The sequence below is a fragment of the Fringilla coelebs genome (assembly GCF_963513975.1).
Source record: "Fringilla coelebs genome assembly, chromosome: 2".
NCBI lineage: Eukaryota > Metazoa > Chordata > Aves > Passeriformes > Fringillidae > Fringilla > Fringilla coelebs.
The window spans coordinates 27,142,510-27,164,891 of NC_140029.1; the positions used below are offsets into that span (position 1 = coordinate 27,142,510).

At 37.6% G+C, this 22,382-nt stretch overlaps 1 protein-coding gene across 1 annotated transcript; it reads left to right on the plus strand.

The window, feature by feature from the left end:
- The first annotated feature begins 341 nt into the window (after nucleotides 1-341).
- Nucleotides 342-22,090, plus strand: CDC16 (cell division cycle 16). Its single transcript, XM_084224136.1, has 18 exons — nucleotides 342-443; nucleotides 3,285-3,339; nucleotides 4,228-4,325; nucleotides 4,810-4,848; nucleotides 5,652-5,792; nucleotides 7,172-7,331; nucleotides 7,963-8,057; nucleotides 8,686-8,819; nucleotides 9,854-9,933; nucleotides 11,495-11,544; nucleotides 12,227-12,300; nucleotides 14,189-14,314; nucleotides 15,055-15,207; nucleotides 15,811-15,874; nucleotides 16,304-16,365; nucleotides 18,476-18,611; nucleotides 19,153-19,243; nucleotides 20,316-22,090. Exons 1-18 carry the CDS (start codon nucleotides 396-398, stop codon nucleotides 20,579-20,581), a joined length of 1,872 nt encoding a protein of 623 aa, XP_084080262.1. The 5' UTR covers nucleotides 342-395; the 3' UTR covers nucleotides 20,582-22,090.
- The last annotated feature ends 292 nt before the right edge of the window (nucleotides 22,091-22,382 follow it).

Genomic DNA, 22,382 nt, shown 5'->3' on the forward strand with positions numbered 1-22,382 from the left:
CTGTGCCGGTGCCCAGCCATGCTCGGGGTGAAGAACCTTCTCCTGATACCCAACCTAAACCTGCCCTGACTCAGCTCCCGGCCGTTCCCTCGGGCCACATTCCACGGACGATCTTTCAGTTCGAAACTGTGAAGAAGGCCCTCATCACAAATTTCTCTCTCTCTACAGTACGGACTGTAGAGAAAAGTCCCAGGACATGTTTATTTAGGGAGGTGAGGAGGCAGTGGGGGGATGTCCCGGGCGGCCTCAGCGCTCCCGGAACGGCGCGCTCGGGGCGCTGTTTCCGGGAGGGAGGGAGGCAGAGAAGGCGGGGGGCGGGTTTGGGCGCTGCACCGGCGGGCGGCCCGCGGTCCCCGGCGGCTCCGGCATCCAGGGCGGCACGGGAGGGAGGGACGATGAACCTGGAGCGGCTCAGGAAGCGAGTGCGCCACTACATCGACCAGGTGAGCGCCCAGCGGGGGCTGCTGGGGAAGGGGCGGCAGGGCCACGGGTTTTCCTCGAGGAAAAACCGCGCTCGGCGTGGCTCCCGCAGAGAGGGAGGCCGGGGCGGGGCGGGGAGCGGTGCCGGCCTCTGCCCCGGCGGAGAGGGCGTGAATTTGTAATTGTGCCCCGTTCTCCCTGGAAGGGGAAGGAGCGGCGGTCCCACGGGGGTGCGGCGGGCCGGAAGAGCCGCCTGTGGGTCTCCAGCGGGAGCCGGGGCCTCCCGGTGGGATTTCCTGGCTTCTCCCTCGTGTGGAGAAGGAGGAGGGGAGCCGCCGTGGGGCCGCTGTGTAGCGAAGGCGTATTTGCAGGATCCCGCCCTCCCGGGTTGTGCAAGCCGGGCCGTGCCTATCTAAGGCAGGGGGAAATGGCCTCTATCGCAACAGGGCAGGCTCAGGTTGGAGATCAGAAAAAAAATCTGTTCTCTGAAATGGTGATTAGGCATTGGAACCGACTTCCCAGGGCAGTGGTGGAGTCACCCTTCTTGCAAGTGGACATGGCTCTTGGTGGTATGGTTTAGTGAGTATAGTGGGTTCTGGCAAAGCTCGGACTTGATTATCTTGGATGTCTTTTCCAACCTTAATGATTCTATGATCGTTACAAGGGGGAATGGATTCAAACTAAGAGGAGTTAGGTATAGATTAGATATTAGGAAGAAATTCCTTAATGTGAGGGTGGAACTTGAAACAGGCTGCCCAGAGAAGCTGTGGATGCCCCATGCTTGGAAGTGTCCAAGGCCTGGTTGGATGAGGCTTTGAGGAGCCTGGTCTAGTGGAAGGTGTATCTGCCCCTGGCAGGTTAGAACTAGACAATCTTTAATGTCTCTTCTGACCCCAACAATTCTGTGATTCCCTACCTGATGATTAAGCTGCCCATCACACTCCTGCAGTGCTACAGACGGCAGGTAGGAGGGCAGGGTTGTTTTCATTTGTTGATGGATTCAGCAATTATGTTGCTGCGGGGCAAAAAAAGAAATAAAAAAGACACATGAGGAAAAATGCATTAATAAATTAGGTTAAATGTAGCATCAAACTGTCCTGCTCTTCTTTGACTTCAGACGGGGTGCAGACATCACTCCTGAGAAAAGCACACCCCTTAAATCAGCAAAGGCATTTCTCTGTGTGGCCAGCAAGTCTGACTGAAAGGCTGATTAGGGACCTAAGCTAATTTGGTGGGTTTGATTGGTTTGGTTTGCTGTTATCATTTGTGTTAAACTGTTTCACCAAGCTGTTTTGCCACACAGCCGTATAGGCAGCTGTGCACTTCTGAAGAAGGGGCATCAGGGGGATCATGAAGTTGCTTTTTGTGTAATAATGTGTCATGCTATAGTACTGTAAAAGTGCTCAACAGGAGTAATGCAGTGCCTTGTAGGCCAGGATTGTACCTTTCTTTTGTGGTGTTGAGGTAATAATTTAAATCTCTTTTCTTGTAGACAGCTATTAAATGTGTTTGGGGCTGCTTTGTGGGTTTTTGTGGATTTTTTTCCCCCTTGGGAGTGCAGATTGAAACCAAACTATTCTCTTGACAAATTTGCTGGGTATTATTAATCCCCATCAAGTAGGAAATGTAGGAACAGATGATAGAAGAGACCACTTAGGTGGTGTAGTGCTCTGTGAGGACTGGGATACCATCACTGTGTGCAAGTCAGAGCAGACTGCCAGACCTGTACTCCAAAATCACAAACCAGTCTCTGAGGTTCTCACCAAACTCCACAACTGCAATGGTGCAGGAGGGGAGGGAAGCCATCAAGGCTTGCTTAGTCTTCAGAGAGTCACAGAGTGGTTTGGGTTGACAGGGACCATAAAGACCATCTGGTTCCAGCCCCCTGCCAGGGGCAGGGATACCTTCCACTGGAACAGGCTGCTCAGAGCCTCATCCAGCCTGGCCTTGAACACTTCCAGTAATGGAACATCCACAGTTCATCTGAGCAACCTGTTTCAGTGCCTCACCACCCTCACAGCAAAGAACTTGCTCCTAACATCTAAACCTACTCTCTTTTTCAGTTTTAATCCATTCCCCCTTGTCCTCTTGCTACACAAGCTCTTGTAAAGTCTTACAAATCCTTGCAATGGCAGGGTATTTGTTAAGTGTCCAGCATATCCTGGAATCACATTAGGCTTCATTGCATGGACTGGGATAAAAAGGAAAAGCAAGAATGCCTGGTGATCTTCTCAGGAGATAACCCCAGCCAGTTCTGTGAGATTTTTGCCTGGCACCCCAAATCTGGTGGCAACTTTAGCTGTGTCAGTGGGATGTATCTGCAAATTCTGCTTCTGTCTGATCTCTGGTTGCCACCACTCCTACCTACTTCACTGACTTCTGCCAAACTGGAGACTCAAGAGTGAAAATGTGTATCCAAGCATAAGGGGAAATGCACACAGGCACTATGGATTTATGTGAAGTTTAAGCATCTTGACTGGAGAATGAACATTTCTTAATCAGAGCTGGTGCTGCTGAAATTACCTGAAGTAATTTTGGTGTCCTTTTTTATATATAGTATTGTCTTTTTCTAAAATGTAGCATTTTTTTAAGTGGAGATGGGGATTCTTGCTACTTTTCCAGTGATGGCAATTCAACTAATAACCTATTGCCATACTTACAGATCACATAATTTTTGGTCGAAGATACCTGCAGTATTGCCCCTTTTGAACTATTTTTTGAAGTTACAAAGGTCTGAAATGGGAATCACCATTAGATACTACATGCACAAGATATTAGATCTGACTGATGTACAGTGTATTTCAAAATTATTCAGAAAAGCCATCCACAAAGGAATACTAATTATTTCTATCATGCTTTTACAGCAACAATATCAAAGTGCCCTGTTTTGGGCTGACAAAGTAGCTTCACTCTCTCATGGTAAGTGGTCAGTTTTTCATTGTATTTTATTAACTTCTTTTTGATAGTGTTGTGTTTTGGTGGGGTTTTAGTGCAGTATGGCCAAATATTGCCGTTTTGAGTTTGGTTTAAGTGCATTTTTGTGATCTTTGGAATGCCATTTTCCTAAATAGAGCTGAGCTCATCTTCCTTGACTTTTGAACTTTGTGTTAAAATTCACGTTTGAATAAACCTTAAGGTTTGCTTTCCTTAAGAAACAAAAAAACAAGAGCAACGAGAGACCATGGTGGTTTCCCCCAGGACTCAGGGTTGCCCTGGGTGACAAGTACAAAAGTGTGTTTGCATTGAGAGGGAGTCGATGCTGCCCATGGCCACCGGCACTTGGGCTTCTTAAAGTGATTCCAGGGACTTGATCCCACAAAGGCTTTGGTTGCCAGTGAGGTAGGAGCGTACTAAGCTGTGCTTCTGAAATTGCAGCTTCAAACTATGGAAGTCTAGTTCTTTCACTGTTGTTAGGTTCCTACTGATCTTTTTATTGAGAGAGACATATATGGGTTATTTTTTTCTGCCATATGTCCAAGAGCAGGGTAACCTGCAACTGCTGCTTTTTTAATCTGTATCATTGTGGTCTCCTTCTCATGACACACCTCTATTGTGACATTCTTTTTATTCACTGTTCAGTGCACCGTCTGAGGTCTTTAAAGTTAAAATCTGATTATCTTTTCATTTTAATCTCTCACTGATAGATACTGTAAGTACTTTATACATATTTATAAATAAAATCTTGTAACTCGGATGCTAGAGTACAGGGATGATACTTCTCTAGTGAAGCAAAAGTGAATATTCTGTATTAAAATGTTTGAAGCTATATTGTAAAGCGATGGTTTAAAATTTGTTCTTTTACTTTAGAGGAACCACAGGATATCTACTGGCTGGCCCAGTGTCTTTACCTAACAGCTCAGTATCACAGGGCAGCACACGCCCTTCGATCACGGAAGTTGGATAAGGTAAGTCATTTTAGTCAAAAACAGGCTACTATTACCCCTCTTTTAAGGCTCTGCTGCTAACCACAGCGACTTCTTCACCACCACAGTAAGAAAAGTAATTAAGAAAGCTGCATTATTTAGTTTATAAGGCCCTGTGTTCAGTCGGTCTGATTTATAGCATGGTCCCCAGACAGGGTCACAGAAAAGAGAAGGGGTCTGAGGATGTAACTGCAGCAGGTATGGGAAGGTGGATTGTCACTTCACATGTAGTTGTTTCAATTTTCCTTCTGTTCTGATGACAAGTGGTAAAGACAAGAGTCAAGCAAGTATCCTTTGAGAATTTAGTAGTAGAGGAAGTGTTACAGGCTTGGTCAGGAAGGACTTTTGGTGCTGAAAGCGGTGAAGGAGCCATAGTACTGAAAAAAGAGAAAGCAAAAGGGACTCAGGTAGTGTAAGCAATCATGTTCTCTCTTTATAACTGATGTGTATAAAACTTTTCTTTCAGTTGTATGAGGCATGTCGCTACCTTGCAGCTAGATGTCATGTGAGTACACATTTTAGCCCCTACTGGAAACAAGCTAAACTAAATAAAAGACACATCTTGGGAAGATTAGGTACCTGACAGGCAGTGTAGATATATATGTTCATTGGAACAGCAGGTTTAAATTTTCTGACACTTGATTTCATTCTTTAACTTTCAGTTGGGTCACTGGAGTATCCATTGTGGCACTAATTGAAAGAAATCCAACTGACCTTTTTTCCCGGGAAATACTCCTCTAATATTTTGTGGGAAAAGAATGTGAACCATTTTTGTCTCATGTCTTCATGCTTACATTTCTGTTTGGTTGGATGTAATCTGACCAGAGGAGATGTGATTTATGGTGGTGTAACTATAGTTAGCAGCTTTGTACTTCTGTATAAGATCTCATACATAAAAGGTAAAATGCAGTGCTTTCAGAGACTCAGCTGAATCAATTGGTAGATTAAATATACAGAAATTTGAAATAGAATAATGTGCTGCTTATAGAATAAGATGATGGTATTTTATTAAAACTGTGTTAACTATTTTTAGAACCATACCTGTTTCTCTGACTGCATAATTCGAAATAATACATTTTCCTGTACATGCTTTATTTTATAATTTTTGCATATTATAGATGACCAGTCAAAAAGCTAAGTGCAATTATAAAATGACAAATGGCCAAATAAGGAAATGCATGCATGAAAAACCTGCTGATAAACACTAGTTGTTATAATCTATGCCTTTGGAACATGATGCTGTGTTTATTGGTGCTTTCTGTACAAATTCTTCAAAACCTTGTTTTTTACATGCATGTGTTTGGTTAGTATGCTGCAAAAGAGCATCAACAGGCCTTGGATATTCTTGATATGGAGGAGCCAATCAACAAACGACTTTTTGAAAAGTACTTGAAGGATGAAAGTGGATTGAAAGATTCTACCACAGACTGGGAGATGTCACAGTCCTCAGTAAGTAACATTATTTTAAAAAATAATTTTTGTAGGAAGAAAACCTGTGAAGTCAGAAAGTGATTTCACAGCTGTATGAATCTGATAGTGCATTAAATCTTTCCTTTTCAGATAACATAATTTTCAGAAATGCTGAATTGTTCTTCTTTCAGTCACACATTGTGTGCTAGCTTGCCTGTATGAAAAAGACTCAGTATGCAAAAATAAACAGTGCTTTTCAACAACTTCTTATAAATTATTTGCAGATGCTTTGCAAGAACTTCATGATCTAGTATTGGTTTTACAGTCTTTAGCTCTTCCTTGATGATGTGTCCTAACATTGCTTTCAATTGGGCTGCAGGTTTTGAGATAACAAAGTGAGTTTTTTTCTCGTCCAGTTATTTTTAATGAAATACTTCATCATCGCTCAAGTGTTGTTCTCAGTGGGATATTCTTTGATCACATTTGTGAAAATTATGTGAGGTGAAGGTGAAATTTTTGAAGCTCAGTGAAAAAATTCTTTGTAGACACACAGTTTAAAGAGATTGGTATGGTGTGTAGGCTGAAGAGTCTGTGAAGAGTTATTAGTTTCAGAGATACAAATTAAAAATTATTAGCTGAAATTACAGTGTAGGGGATTGACAGATGGCATTTTCCCTGTAAGACTGAAGTAGCAAAGTGGGTTACATTGCTGATGTGAACTAATTTTGAGTGCTGGTATATGGGATTAAAGGACTGTTTAGTCTGATGATAGAGGTGGGAAATGTGTTAACTTTCTCTTTGCTAACACTTTTGTGGCCTTCTGACTGAACTGAATACCCATCAAGGGAATTTGGAAAGAACACCTTAGTCAATAAACATTGTAGCACAACTGGTAATTATGGGCCTTCACTGTTTTCTTTTGTGTAATATCTGTGTTTTGGATTGAAAACAAGGATATATTTTTCTGTTCAGAACAGTTGAGTCCATTGATTTGGACTTTTTCATCTCTACTGTGATCATTCTTGTCTTGCATGAAATATGTGGTTTAATGTTCAGCAAAGAAGTGTATTGCCTTTGGAAGGGACAATTTCTCCATGTTGGAGATATGAAGGGATTTAGTATAATTAAGTTACAGCTCAGTATCAGAGAGCTGGATGCCAGAATTAGAAAAGATAAACTCTGTCCTCCTGTTGTTTATTTCGAGCATCTGTTTGGCAGTAGGTAACCTGACAGAGAATTCTTTGGATTTTTCTTTGAGATAGTAGAGACAACTTTTTATTTAAAAACAGCACTAGAAAACCAGGTTCTATTATACTTGAAATACTTTCTACTTTCCAGGGAGCACATTTAATTTGTGCTGAAAACTAAATTGCAAACAATGATTCAGTCTTTGACCTCCAGTCCTGCTTTTCCACCAGATCAAGAGCTCTATATGCCTTTTACGAGGGAAGATCTATGATGCTTTGGACAATAGAACCCTGGCAACTTACAGTTACAAAGAGGCCTTGAAGCTGGATGTTTACTGCTTTGAAGCATTTGATCTTTTAACGTCACACCATATGCTGACAGCACAAGAAGGTCTGGAGAGAAGTATTTCTCAAATACAAGTAAAATTTACCTGCTTTCTCAAGATGTGTTTTCCTAGATAAAAATTAAGGCAGTGCAACAAGTAACAGACTCCAAAATGTTAGGAACAGAAAGTGTATTAAATGAATGAAAATTATGATTTGCACAAATTTGCATTTGAACTTTCATTTTTCAGTCCTGCAGTGCTGAGAGTTGAAAGAAACACAGTAACCCAGCTGTCCTGCTTGTTAGCTCCTGAAGCTCTTCTGCTCTGCCCAGCCCAGAGTTTTGTCCTGTGTTCTCAATTTCACAGGCTTTGAACCAATGAAACCCTCCTGGGGTTTGCTTAGGCATTAGTTAATAGAGCATTCTAAGTGATGACATTTGACATATGGAGTAAATAAAAATAATGTTGTGTTATTTCATCTTTATTACATTTTATTTTAAAGTGTAGAAGGAATAACTAATCAATCCTTAATTTCCAAAATTAGAACCAGTATCTGTTTCAGTGTATCTGTGCTGTTATAGTCCTTGCAGTTGGGATAACCATCATAAAATCCTTTGTATCTTTAAGTTCTTGAAATGTTGGATTGTGCTGTTTCTTCTGTAATATGACCATTTCAATGTTTTTTAACTCATCTAGAAAAAGAACTCCTTGAATCTCTACCTCTTAATAGACAATGTACGGAAGAAGAGCAGGAATTGCTTCACTTTTTATTTGAGAATAAATTGAAAAAGGTAAGTCCCAAAAATCTGGAGAATTCATTGAAAGTCTTGACTTCGGGTGTAAATTTTCTTGGATCCCATTTATTCAGAACATGGAAATAAATATGGACCTTGTAATTTTAAAAATTTTTGATGCAGTACATTTCACTTAATACAATAGTGTAACAATTTTCTGTTAATTGTTTTCTGCTGTGGTAGCAACTTGAAATTCTGATTTTTTATGTTTTTGACATTTTATTTATTGAGAAACTTCTGGGTGGGTAAAAGGAATGTTAATAACACAGACAAAACATCAGTTACCTGAAAATGTTAGGCTATAAGAACATCATTCCAGACTATTCTTATCCAAAGATAAGGTAATAAGTAGCATTAAAAATATATATTGCTAAGTTTTCATTTCTACACGTACATGAAACATATTGACTACAGCAAGCATCTTTTGTGTCCTAAATGAGCTTTTAAGTACATTTTAAAGAAGCATTTTACCAAATACGGGTTTTATGGACTTCCAGATTAAAAATAAAAATTTTAAGAACTTTAAAGCTTCTTAAATATTCTTTTAGGAATAAAAACATTAATACTTATACCATCTGATTTTAGTTTAGTTTTTGTTTCAAATGTTGTTTCTTTTGTCTTTCAGTATAATAAACCCAGTGAAACACTGATTCCTGAATCAGTAGATGGTCTTCAGGAAAACCTGGATGTGGTAGTATCCCTAGCAGAAAGGCATTATTACAACTGTGACTTCAAAATGTGTTATAAGCTTACTTCAGTGTAAGTGTGCAGAGCAACTTTCAGGTTTTTTTCTCATATGGTAGAGTATAATAATTATGCCTGGACTTACAGGAAATATTGTTGTTCAATGGGTAAATGCACATAACAGTTTGATATGTATTGCAATATCCATGTCATGTGTTATATATGTCTCAGGTATTTAAAATGTGTACTTAGTGTCTGTCAAGACATGGTATTTTTAAAATACATATCAGAAGTATCCAAGGTAAAACTCAGCTTAATCAGCACTCTGCTGAACTTCCCTTCATCCATCCTCTTCCTTATTGTGGTACCTTCAGTTTTGTGTGCTGTCTACCTACTTCTTGTTTGGCCTTCAGAATGAACTTGTTTGAAGCAGTTGGTTAGGAAGTTTCATTTCTCTGGCCAATTAGCAGTTACAATGTTATTGACAGTGATCAAAAGATATTATTAATTTAAAAGCCAGCACGTTATTTCTAATTTTGATGGCCAAGTATCATGTATCGGTTGTTATGGGTGTGTGCTGCTGCTGGAGTCAGAGGGGTCAGAACATGGTTTGCGTCTCAGCTGCTGTAGGTCTGCACTCACGAATGTGTTTCTGAATGCCTCAGGAAACAAAATTTAACAGCTGAGCTAAATGGGACTCTGAAGGCATACTGCCTTGTGGTTAACCTCAGGAAGTTGAGGACTGTTGTTTGAAAGCTGCTGTCAAATGTATGGAAAAGATGAACAGAAATATTGTTGTTTGCTGTCTGCTGGTAAAATTTGAAGTGACCTGCAAAACAAAAGAGCATCTTATTCTGATTTTCTAATTGTATATTCAGCTTGAGAGAATTTTCTGTTATCCTCTTTTGTTAAGCTAAATTAACTGTTGTATTTCTGGCCTGAAGAGAGCCTTTATTGTGTTAATAGTTGTCCTTTAATCACAAATAGTTTTCTAATGCCTAAAGTGTAACTAACTGGAACATTACATGCTATACAAGCAGTTTGCTTTTAACACATTAAGTTTCTGAAATGTGCATTACAGTTTTTTAATTTTTTTTTTTTTTTTTTAGAGTGATGGAAAAAGACCCCTTCCATGCAAATTGTTTACCGGTACATATAGGGACACTTGTGGAGCTTAACAAAGCAAATGGTAAGGAACACAGCATTTAATACAACTCAACAGAAGGCTGTAAAGCCCCGATTTTAATAAAGAATTAAAGATGCCAAGAAACCCCCTTATATACCATATGAAAAATTTCATCTATTTTTCCTCCTGTTGAAACCTGCTGTTTCAGGAAAACAGTGGTAACTGGTAAAGAAGGGAATTTCAGAGATGACAGCAGGGTTAGGAGGAAGTAGATGTGCAAAGAGTTCACGGTCATGAGTGTAGCTGTCTTTTAACCACTGGACTGTGTAGCCAGGAGGCCTGTGAGCTACACTGCTCATCCCTGTCATTGTGATTTCTGTTTCCAGGTGATCTTTGTACAGTATCTGGCTGCACTTTTTCTGCTCAACAGTAAAATATAATAAATTAAACTAGAAAGTAATCTTCAGCAATTGTTTATGCTTAGGTGGACATGATTATTCTGTGATAGAAAAAATTCTAGACTCTCCTTGCCTTTGCTGTTGTGAAGGCCTCTCTTTAGTTCAAACAAATTATTAATCATGCAGCACTTTCATTGGAATTACAGTAATAGGTTACTTGCAGCTGGGGTGGCTTTTTCTCATTCCAGAATGCATATAAAACAAGTGAGTAGCTTGAATATCTTTAAAATCAATTGGAAAATAGAATAAGGAGCTCATATGCTGTGCAGCCTCTTGGGATGCTTTATATATACACAAACAGGTCATTAGGTGTGCTGGTACTTCTTGGGAATTAGTCAATGTTATTTTACAGTTAAGTACATCTGAAAATGGTGCCACTACTCTGATTTTTTTTCTTCTAAATCTGCCTTGAGAAGCATTATGTACAGAAGTTAATGTTTTGTAAGCCAGTTGTAATATATTTTTTTTTTCTGGGCTGAGATACAAAGTGCTCCAGGACAATCTCATTGGTTTAAGAGCGGTGTGCTCTGGAAAAATAGAAACTTTACGTGCCCTGATGCTATTTCCTTTGAAATTGCATAGGCAATAGAATTGTTATCCTGTAGCTGATTACTGCTGCTATTAGAAAATCTGTAGTAAGTTACTCCAGTAACTAAAATTACTATTTTTACTAAAAAAGTAATCACTTGGAATTATTCCAAAGAATATAATAATTTATTTGCTTTTGTCCTATTTTCAGCATATTAATGCACAAGACTCTACTTTGAAATGGATCTAGCCAGTATGTTATACCTTTTAGATGTAGGAAGTTGAATAGTGTTTTACCTTGACAAGGTACATTCAAGTGTAATACTACTGGCATTTATTGTGTTGTATGGTAATAACCTAAGTTGTTCCAGAATTTTTAAAGGGTGGGAAACAGAGCTGCTTATTTGTGTCTTGTGAAGACTTCTGGGTTGTTTTGGTTGGGTTTTCTTTAGCTAATTGCAAAACTGAATCTATTTTGGGGCAATTTGAAGCATTACAACTAAAAGAAAATTTTGTTCACTCATGGATTAATAATGTTAGATGTTCTGTATATTTTGTATGGAAAACTAAAATACATGAAACATCTAAGTGTTTTAGCATATTTTAATTTTCTTTTCTTGTTTCTTCCCACTATGTAGAACTTTTCTATCTTTCTCACAAATTGGTGGACTTGTACCCAAATAATCCTGTAAGTTGTTCTAAGTTTTTGTTGTCAGGTAGTTTCTTTTTTTTAGGTGAAAGTGCTTAGAAGTTGTAATGTATTAGTGTGAGCTACAGAATTCAAAATCTGTTTCTGGATGAAGTTTGTAGAAATGGTTCACTCCTTTTGTGTTCTCTACATTGTAATTTCTTTATGCCAATGTTCTTTTTATAAAATTAAGTACCTGTAAAAGGTATTCCGTGCCAGTTATTTACTTTGATTAAGAATGTAAAACAAATGCTACAGTAATAAATGTCTACATGTTTCTGAACAACCTTTTCCAGTGTTTGATCACCCTCACAGTAAAAATTGCTTTTCTTTGACTTGATCTTAATTTCCCGTGTTGCAACTTGCACCCATTGCTTCCTGTTCTATCACTGCAGCCCTGAAAAGAATCTGTCTCTGTCTTGTATTCCCTACCATTAAATAATTCAAGACAGCAATAAGCTTCCCACTTAGCTCTCTTCGTGAGGCTGAGGAAGCCCCAGTTAGAAAGGTACATGCCAGCAGTTCCAGCTTGTCTGTAATACCAAATAATTTGAAGAGCTGACTGTGATTTTAGTGGAAATGTTCCTAACTTCTCTAATTACTATGTCTTCCTCTCTTTTGATGCTTCACTATGTGAAGTGTGATGTATCTAATAAGATTCCATTTTAATTTTAATGTGTAGGTGTCATGGTTTGCAGTAGGATGCTATTATCTCATGGTTGGCCACAAAAATGAACATGCTAGAAGATATCTCAGGTAAATTTATTTTCTGTTTTTCTTAGAGAATCTGTTGCTCACTTGCTAAGTAAACATTTAATGTTTGTGATTGTGTGTAAGCTCATAAAGAGAAGCCTCAATGAACTGGTTACTATTTAAATACTTTCATTGCCACCCTTTTTTTGTTATATCAGTTTAGACCTCATCTGTAGAGATACTTAAAAAATAAGGAAGACTTCTGTGGTGTCTCTCTAGGCAGTCACCTTCCTGTTCTGGGCAGGTGAAGTCCCTGCAGTCGCTCATGCTGCTGAGCTAATTACAGCTGTAGGTGATCAGGCCTCAGTTCTCAGTTGAGGGACACTCAGGCATTCTCCCAGGTTCAGGTTTCATACCTGAAAGGAAAGAGTTTTATGGAAAGTTCTGACGTTTGGCTGTCCAGTTCTTTCTGTGCACAAGCTACAGTGGGCTTTTCAGGTTTGGTCAATGCTGTTTCCTGTAGGTGTTCTATATGTGTAATGAATATCAGCACTGGGGAGCAGGACCTTACTGTGAAGTAGGACATTTGTTATGGTACTGTAAGCTCAAACTGAGAAGGCATAAATCAACCTGTAAGACTAACTTTTCCTGAGACTTTTACAGACAATATATGTAAAGATGGGTTAGTCATTTATACTTTTTAAATGCCTGGTTATTATGAGTAAAATATTTAAATTCCTTACAAATAGCACTGTGAAATTCTTCAAGTAGCTGTCCTGATCGATATATTTGGGTTTGGTGCTGAAATAAAAAACATCTTTAAATGTACAAGCATCTCTAGATAGCAAGAAAGTATCTGTGGATGTGTTGAAGAGAAAAACAAACCAAGAAACAACCAACATCAAAATTCATAGTTCTGGCAAAAGGGAAAAGAGGTCTGCTGAAAGTGAAATAGTAACAAGATGCTTAACTATCTTGGAGAAGAATGATAGTGCAAAGCTAAGAAGGCTAGGGACAACTGTGGGCTACACAGTGGTTTCCAAAAAAGAAACTTGAAGACACAGTAAAATATCCATGTCTTTCTCTGCTGTCATGGGTGACAAGATGCAAATGTTTGAATAGCTAAAGTTTTGTCTCAGAAGACAGAGAACAAGCCATTCTCTAGGATTTGTCATGAGAAATAATGAGTTTAACTGTGACAGACAAAATTTAGATTATATGTTAGGAAAAAAGTAAGTTGTTAAGGATAGTTAAGCAACATGATAGAATACTTATGGAACATGTTTTACTTCCATGTCAGAAGCTTTTAAGAAAAGACTGGGCACACTTGTTATGAGCTGTTTAGTTATGAATGCCCTTGCCTTCAATTCAGAAAGTAATCTACAGAGCTTTCTAATGTTCCTTTCAAGTCCACCTTTCTGTGAAGTCTCTGGGTTGATGTCTTGATGCGTGACATTTTGTACACTTCCCTGATGCATGGCCTGTGATGTGACAAATGCTCATCTTTTTCAAAGATAGCACAATTAGATGGCAAAATGTCAACCTAGATGCTCATTTGGTATATTCATATCCTGCTTCTTAAACTTGGATTTGATAGAATATATTTATTTGAAAATGTATAGCTAGGATTTTGCAATGAGTTTTGAGTCACTACTAATGTTTCCTGTATTTTATTCAATTCTCCTACTATATATTTGTTTATGTTCAGTAATATCAAATAATTCCTCCTGTCTGTGAACAGTAGCAGAAATAATAAAATCAATTCACAAGAATGTGTGATACTTCTAAGTGCAAAATAGTTTGAACTTTTAAAATGAGCTTTGTTTACCACTGCTCATTACAATTAATAGATACCTAACCATGTGGCATAGCATTGCTATCTGAATAGTCATCTGAAGCAGATGAAATTTAATTTGAGATGTGTTTGCTTCTGACTTGCTCTTGTTTTTAGCAAAGCCACTACACTGGAGCGAACCTATGGCCCTGCATGGATAGCATATGGACATTCATTTGCAGTGGAGAGTGAGCATGACCAAGCAATGGCTGCATACTTCACCGCTGCACAGCTCATGAAAGGGTCTGTACAAACATCATATTTGGGAAGATTCAAATGAATCCATAAGTAGTGTAGAATATTGACTTACATCCCTTTAAACAGTAGCAATGCATTTGCAACAATGATGTGGTAGAGAACAAGGGAGGAAAAAATCCCCAATAATTTAACCATCTACTTTTAACTGCATTATTTGCAATTATTGTTCTGATTTTATAAGTTCTAAAGTCAAGTTTTATGTATAGGTAATCTAAGTTCTACCTGAACATCTTATGAAATTTGTGAATCGTGGCTGTCATACCAGCTCATCAATTGCTGTATAGTAATAGTTTGAACGGCTCTTTCATGCTGTGGGAGGGGCTTGTAAAATGAGTCCTAACTAATTGTGTCATATCGCATATAAAACTATTTGATTGCAGTTATTGGGAAATGTAATTCTTTTATCAATTACTTCCTCTATATTCCATTTGTAAATTAAATGTATGAATGAAATTAGGAGGAAAAAACCATCAGAACTAGACTTAAGTGCTGAGAAAATACATGTGATTGCAGAGCAGGTTACAATTACCTATTGGAATTCATTCTCTTATTAAACAGAGATGTAAAGTCTTTTAAAGTTCCCCTTAGGCTAGTAGTCCATTTAAATCAGCTTTTACTTGGATGTACATAAACATATGCAAACAGTTGGCATGTCTTTATAGTTTGTGACTCCATTCTTGACAACCACACAGAAACAAACATGCACTTTGTTTTATGATTTTTAGGTGTCATTTGCCTATGCTCTATATTGGACTGGAATATGGTTTGACCAATAACTCCAAGTTGGCTGAACGGTTTTTCAGCCAAGCTTTAAGCATTGCACCTGAAGATCCTTTTGTTATGCACGAAGTCGGAGTGGTAGCATTTCAAAATGGAGAGTAAGCTTGCAAAATGTGATCAAATACTATCTTAAACATGGATTATTCTTAATTGTAATGTGCCAATATATCTAAAGTACTTATATTGAACTATAGTGTCTTTTGGTCATAGTTTAGATGGTGTTCACCTTAAACCCTTGCTTTCTACATTGTTCTTTCTTGTGTAAGATTGACCAAGAACAGAATTTGATGCTCAAGGAACATCCAGTGATGGATGCTATCTTCTACATGCCTGTCATTGTGTAGTTGAATGCCTGAAAAGGGACCTATCTGAACACATACTATAAAATTTTGTACAGCAATACATTTTGTCAGCTCAAGAGGTTCCAAATTTATTCTGGGGGAAATAAACCCTTACCAATATAAGAATTGTTTAGACAATATTTTTAGTTTGATTCTGATTTTTTTTTCATTTTGTCTTGTTAGCTCTCAGGACCACAATGCAAAATACAGCCAAATGTAAATTACTGGGTCTTATATCTAACTTCACTCATATGATGAAATAATGTCATAGAAATCTTTCTTGAATGCAGTTTTCTCACACTGCTGATGAAAACTCTTCACTAATTTACTTTTCTTTCTCCCCACCCCTTCAATCCTTAGCTGGAAAACTGCAGAGAAGTGGTTCCTTGATGCACTAGAGAAAATCAAAGCTATTGGAAATGAGGTATTTATTCTAGTAACATGCAAGATCATAAATTTGTACAGCTCCAGTGAATACTGTAATAGCTTGTGACAAAACATGTTGTGCTTATTTTAAGATAAAAGTAATACAGTATAAATTTTATTTTGAAACTGTGCCTTCAGTGCTCCTAGGCTGAGACTTGACTTGACTTTTTCTAGTTAAGTAGGAAACAAGTTTTGTTTGGTTTGCATCAAGTTTTAATAACATTGACCCTTTAAGGAAATATTATTAGCTTTGGGGAGTGTATTTTCAGCTTGTGTGTTTTGTTAAGAGCTTAAAATGCTTGTGGTATTTTTCTTGTTCACAAACAAAATTCCCTATTCATTTGTATGTTTTGTTTTTTTAAAGTAGACAAAATTTAGTTACAGTCTAGGAAGCTGCAGTTATTTGAATTGTTGCATTATTTTGCAGGTAACAGTTGATAAGTGGGAGCCTTTATTGAACAATTTAGGACATGTCTGCAGAAAACTCAAGTAAGCAGAGAGTACTGGAGCTCCATTTCTCTATAATGCTGCACAAATGTGTTTTCTCTCTCCTTTATATCAAGATTGTGTACCACGAGAGCAGTGTAGAATTACCCTGTAAGAACAAGAATCTCTAAATCAGCTTGTGAACATAACTACATTAATCAACCCTTATATCCTATTTATTACACAAAAGTTAAAGTACTTTATGTAAAAGCCTTTCTTTAACTATTGATTCTTATTAGGGAATTAGTTGTAGGCTTTTGCTTGTATGGGTGTGAATTTTAACTCCCCCCTGTCCCAGTCCTCACATACTGAGATATGTCCACTGATTATTATATAAATATATAATTAACATAAAGGTAGGTTTATGCCAATTAATTGCTTAGATTAGCCCTTACTTTTTTTTTTACAGAAGTGAAATATTCAGTGGCATTATAACAAAGCAAGGGAGTCTTACTTTATGGCTTTTTTAAACAAAACTATTTAATATTTTATTTCATGTTTCCATTCAGTGAATAGAAGAAGCACAAAGCATACACATACAAGCATTAACAGTTTTAACAGAGACATTTTCTCATTAATTACCTTAATCTGACTTTAACCAGTCCTTTCTTTTGTTCAATCAATGCAATTTTTTAAATATAGTTTTAGTGGTTTTAATTGCTCAGTTGGTGTACACTGTAATTTTTGTTTCAAAGCTGCTAATGAGAATGTGATTATGGCAGATGAAAGCTGTACTTCTGCTTTGGCTTTGGTAATAATTGCTTTGTGCTTTAATTGCCAATTAGTCTTCATTTTCATTATGAAATAAGGATGTATAACAGTTACTCCTTGTGCCAAGATCAAACAAAAGGCACTGCTTCTGAAATCTGTTCATGAGTATAATTGCAGGATTTTTTCAAATTTAAAAAATCAAAATTCAAATTGCAGGATTTTTAAAAATTTCTACAGTAGTTTAACTAACTGCTTACATCATGCTTCGTACAGCTTCTAATATTTGCTCAGGTTCAGAAATCAAAGCTAAAATATTTTTGCATTCTTGTAAACAATCTTCCAAGAAAATCAAGTTGAGAATTTAGACAGCTGTACATATGCTTTGACATCTTAAAAAACTCTGTAATAACTAATTTTAGTAGTGTCTGTAGTACATAATATGGCTATTATGAAAATCTTATTGGATATATGTCTACTCACTAGTATTATGTGGTTGAAATTTGAAAGGAGCGTATTAAAATACTGTGGCAGTGAATTGGATGTGTAAATACTCTGAGTGAAAATGAAACTGAAATCATGTGAAAGGTTTGTGCAGCAAGCAAATTGTTGCATAATTTTTCTGCCTCAATTGTTACTTGATGCCTTCTAACAACTTCATGTGTTGCTCATTGCATAATTTCATTATCACGTTAGATATTAAAATTTCTTATAAACAGGTGATATCTATCTTTATTTTTAACAGTTTAGAACTAGGATATCTAATCTGACACTTTAATTTCTCAGAGTAATGCTATCGTGTACATTTAGTCCTTGTTTTATAAGATAACAATTGCAGTCATCAGTGTAATTAATAGACAATTTTCAAAGACAGGTTAGTGTTTGATAGATATCATGGATATGTGTAAACCTCCTTTTCTGATAGAGTGTGTCGCAAAATGATGGAGATACCAGTGTATGCAGCACTCAAGGGTTGTGAGATTTCTGACCAGAGAGCTTTTCTCAGTTTGAATCATGTGTGATTTAGTCTCATACTGCTCCTTCTCTCCCTCAGGAAAGCAAATGAATGCTACAGAAAGAAAGCCAGTGCTACTATGAGCAGCATTAAACATCTAAAGCAATTTAGCATATCAAACAGCCAAGATTTCCAAATGGGACCTAGCTGTAGGCAGCTGTTTTCCTACATAAGGAGAACAATGATTTTTCAATTACTCTGAGGAAGAAAATTGTCGATATCCATGAGCCTTTTGTGCATTCTATTATTATGTTCAGAGTGCAAAGCAATAATTTTAAAGTTCTGGCGCAACTGTGTTCCACTTTGCTAAGGAAAATACCCACAGGGTCCTGTAAAAGCACCTTTCACCATGAAGCTTACTAACAGATCTCCTGTACTTAACCCTAACAGGAAGTATGAAGAAGCACTGGAATACCATCGCCAGGCTCTGGTGTTAATCCCTCAGAATGCTTCTACTTACTCTGCCATTGGCTACATACACAGCCTCATGGGCAATTTTGAAAGCGCCATTGACTATTTCCACACGGTACGTAACTGCCGTCAGCTGAAGGGCGTGCCACAGATTCTGTTATTTATTGTTTTGCTCTGGTTTGGGTTTGGAGCAAAGAACCGGCATTTTTTTCCAGCCTCCAAATGAGTGTTTATTTTATAGTCTTAATTTATTTTTTTCTCAAATCTTCTATATTTTTTTGGTTAGGTAAAAAATGGCCTCTTCGGCAAACTTTGAATTGCAATTTACCTTTTATGTACCTAAGCTCCTCATTCACCTGAAATAATTTTAAATACTTCCAACTTAAAAATTTTACAGTAGGTAAACAGCAGCATATGTTGTAGCTCATATGTGAATGATTTCCTGTCCATATATATGTTCATTTCTGGTTTTGGTTTTGTGCTTTCCTTGCCTACTACTTCAGCCAGTTCATATGATGGTGTTATTTTGGTTGTGCAATGTAAAGACTATGCTCAGCATCGTGGAACAACAAACCAACAAACGGAACCATTGCAGACTTATGATGTAAATGTTTTTATTTGATGCTAAATACTTGTTACTGTTTTTGTTTCAATAGGCCCTTGGTCTCAGGCGGGATGACACATTTTCGGTCACAATGCTCGGACACTGCATAGAAATGTACATTGGTGATTCTGAAGCCTATATTGGTAAGTCTCTAACTTATGTGTCTCTTGAGGTCATTGAGTCTTTTGGAGAGGAGTGTTATGTCAACGACTGCCTACCACTGCCTAATTAACTCACAAAGTAGAGGATGTCTTTATTTGGGTTTTTTTGGTTGGTTTTTTTAATGGCTAAGTGAGCCAGAACTTAGCAGCAATTGCAGATGACCACTGGTTTTTGTGAGCAGCATGACAGTACTCTCACCAGCTTAAAGAAAGGAAACACTTTTTCATTAAAGGTGTCAATGGTTTCTTTTATAGAAAATATTGATTTGTGGCATCTTAGATTGCAAAGGAAAAGGGGGAAAAATTCAACAGAAGTATGGAGTTAGGAAATCAGAGCACTAATGCTAATGTTGCTGTAGAGCAAGGTATTTTCATATCCTGTGGAGACAGGATAGGTTCTTCTGACTACAAAAATACAGCTTTATATATGGTAAAAAAAAGTGCTTCATAACAGTAATACATTATATTGCCATGGGTTTAAATTTTCTATGAAGGTTCTGTATTTTTTAATAGATTTCTGCTTCATTGAACTTAGTGATTTATCTCTAGTGAACACAGTTGATGTCTTGTCAAGCATGTTAAGAAGGCTGAAGCCTTAAAAGTAAAAGCCATCTGTGTTGCTCTAGTGCTTTTCCTGCAGATTTTTCACACAATTGAAACAGATGTTTCTTCTCAATATTGTCTTGCTCCATATGTAGTGATTTAACACATCTGGAAGAACCATGCAGCCATGTGATATGCATTAATGCAAACCAAGCTGTGTGTAACTTAAACAAGAAAAAAGCCCCTTGGAGAATTGGGAAGGGAATTGGCAATTACTTCTCAAAACACACTTTTGAAACTGAGTTGTGCTTCTTGTATTGTGCTTTTTTGAGAAAGGAGGCTGCTGGATTTTTTTCAGAACAACTGATTCAGCTTCAGTCATTAAGCAGCAGCAGCTTCGTGATGGTCTGAAAGCAGAGAATTATAGTAGTTTCTGAATGATAGGTTCTTTGAGATTACATTTTTGGGAGTATTCATTTGAAATAAACTACTGGTTTGTCTGTTTTCCTAGGAACAGAGATCAAAGACAAATTAAGATGTTATGACTTTGATGTACACACAGTGAAGACATTAAAGAACATAATTTCGCCTCCCTGGGATTTCAGAGAATTCGACATAGAAAGACAAACTCTGGATGAAAGTGGCATAGTAACGTTAGAGACATCAAATCAAAGGAAAAGTACAGATACCAGTCGCCCATTGGAAGAAACATTTGAGATTGAAATGAATGAAAGTGATATGATGTTAGAAACATCAATGTCAGACCATAGTACGTGACCATAAATACTGGTAGAGAGCTCATTTTGTCTAAGTGTACTATGTTTGTTTTAACATTTTTGTTATGGTGTTGTACTTTCGTGAATTTGCTATTTTTTTATATGAATTCAAACTATTATGTACTTAACACCAGGAGTTTTATAGTTCCTACTTTATAAATATTCCTTTCCTGACAGCACTCTCATGAATCCCCATCTGAATCAAGAAGACCTCATTGCATTGATGTAGGCCATACACATAGTTTGAATCCTCAGTATTGGCTATTTTGCACATGCCTGTGCATTACTGAAGATGAATTCAAGTTTTAGACACAGCTGCACTTTGGAATTCAAGGGTATCAAGGGAGGAAGAGCTTGGGGAGGAGTCTGTATTTTATCAGCAATTGCAGACACTCTCACTGTGGAAATCTGTTGGGTCCAGGTGATTCCATTGCTTTCCTATGCGGACCAGCACAGTAGTGTAGAGAAGTCTGGTTCTGTCCCAGTGACAATGCAAATTGTGCTGTGGCTCCACAAAGGGAATGGGTGATGCCAAAATTTCCCTTTCATATGTTAGAAAATATACATTGGATTTTGCATTGAGTGCAGAATTCAATACCAATCCCATATATTCTTAAACATGAGAAAATAAGGTGAACAAAAATGTTTTACTTCCTAGTTCTAAAATAATTCACCGAAAGTTACACATTCTCCTGAAAAACATAGTATGAGTCATGAGTCTAAAGTGAAAAAGTATCCAAGCAGAGCATAGGAAAAATTAATGATTTAGGAGGCATATGTATATCCAGGGCAGAGTCAGGTCTCCCTTCTTCATTGTGACTGGCAAAAGGAGTTCATGAAAAGGGCTTTATTTTCACTTGGAACCTGGTAATTGGGGTATAGTTCAGGTGACTTCTTTGATGTAAACTGGGGATTTTTTCCTGAACATTCTGGAAGGATCTATAATGAGTGTGTCTCAACAGCTGCTCTATTAGGCAGGTCTCTTCCTTTAAAGGATCTTTTGAAAGTTATTTTTACATCTGTGCTCCTGTATCTTGAATAATTGTAACCAAGACTATCTCATGGATAATATGACAGCAAAGGTTGTTGCTGCCCACTGAAGGATATTGCAAATAGATTCTCAAAGATTCTCAAGGAGTCAAGCTCCTTTTTCTCTATATCATTATTTTTAATCCAGCATATGTCAATCTAGTTTTCTAGTAAGACATCTTGGCAATTTCTAAATGGAAGGTGGCAAAATAATATTCTAGATAATCAGGCCTTTTGACTGCTGTCAGACATGGATAAAAATCTTGCATTGTTTTGCTCTGTTACTAATATTTCTCATTGTCAAAATGGTTTTAAATATTGATACAAGTTCATCTTTCTTCCTGCACTCCCCAGTTACAATCTAGTGCTGTGTCGGCTGTGATGGCAACATTGGTTTATGTTATTCCCGCCTGTAGGAATCTACTGTGCCACTTTCTCAGCCGTGGTAATACAAATCCTTGTATGGTTACATTGTGAATGAAATCAGGAAACTGGAACAGCATTTAAAAATATTTTCTAGATCTGATCAATTCTCTGATCAATTCTCAGGTTCAAGGAGAGCAAACCACTGCTGTGTTACTCGCTGTCAGTGGGGCAGAGTGGTTGGAGTGGGAGGAAACAGATGGAATAGTGAGAATGGGCATTGCTGTAACAGCAGCCTATCGTGATACTGTGCCTTGGCAGGTATCTGTTGGAGGTTTTGTGGCTGGCTATTGCTAACCTTTGTTTATTGGTACTAAAACTTGCCCAGAAAGAAATGTATGCAAAGTGCC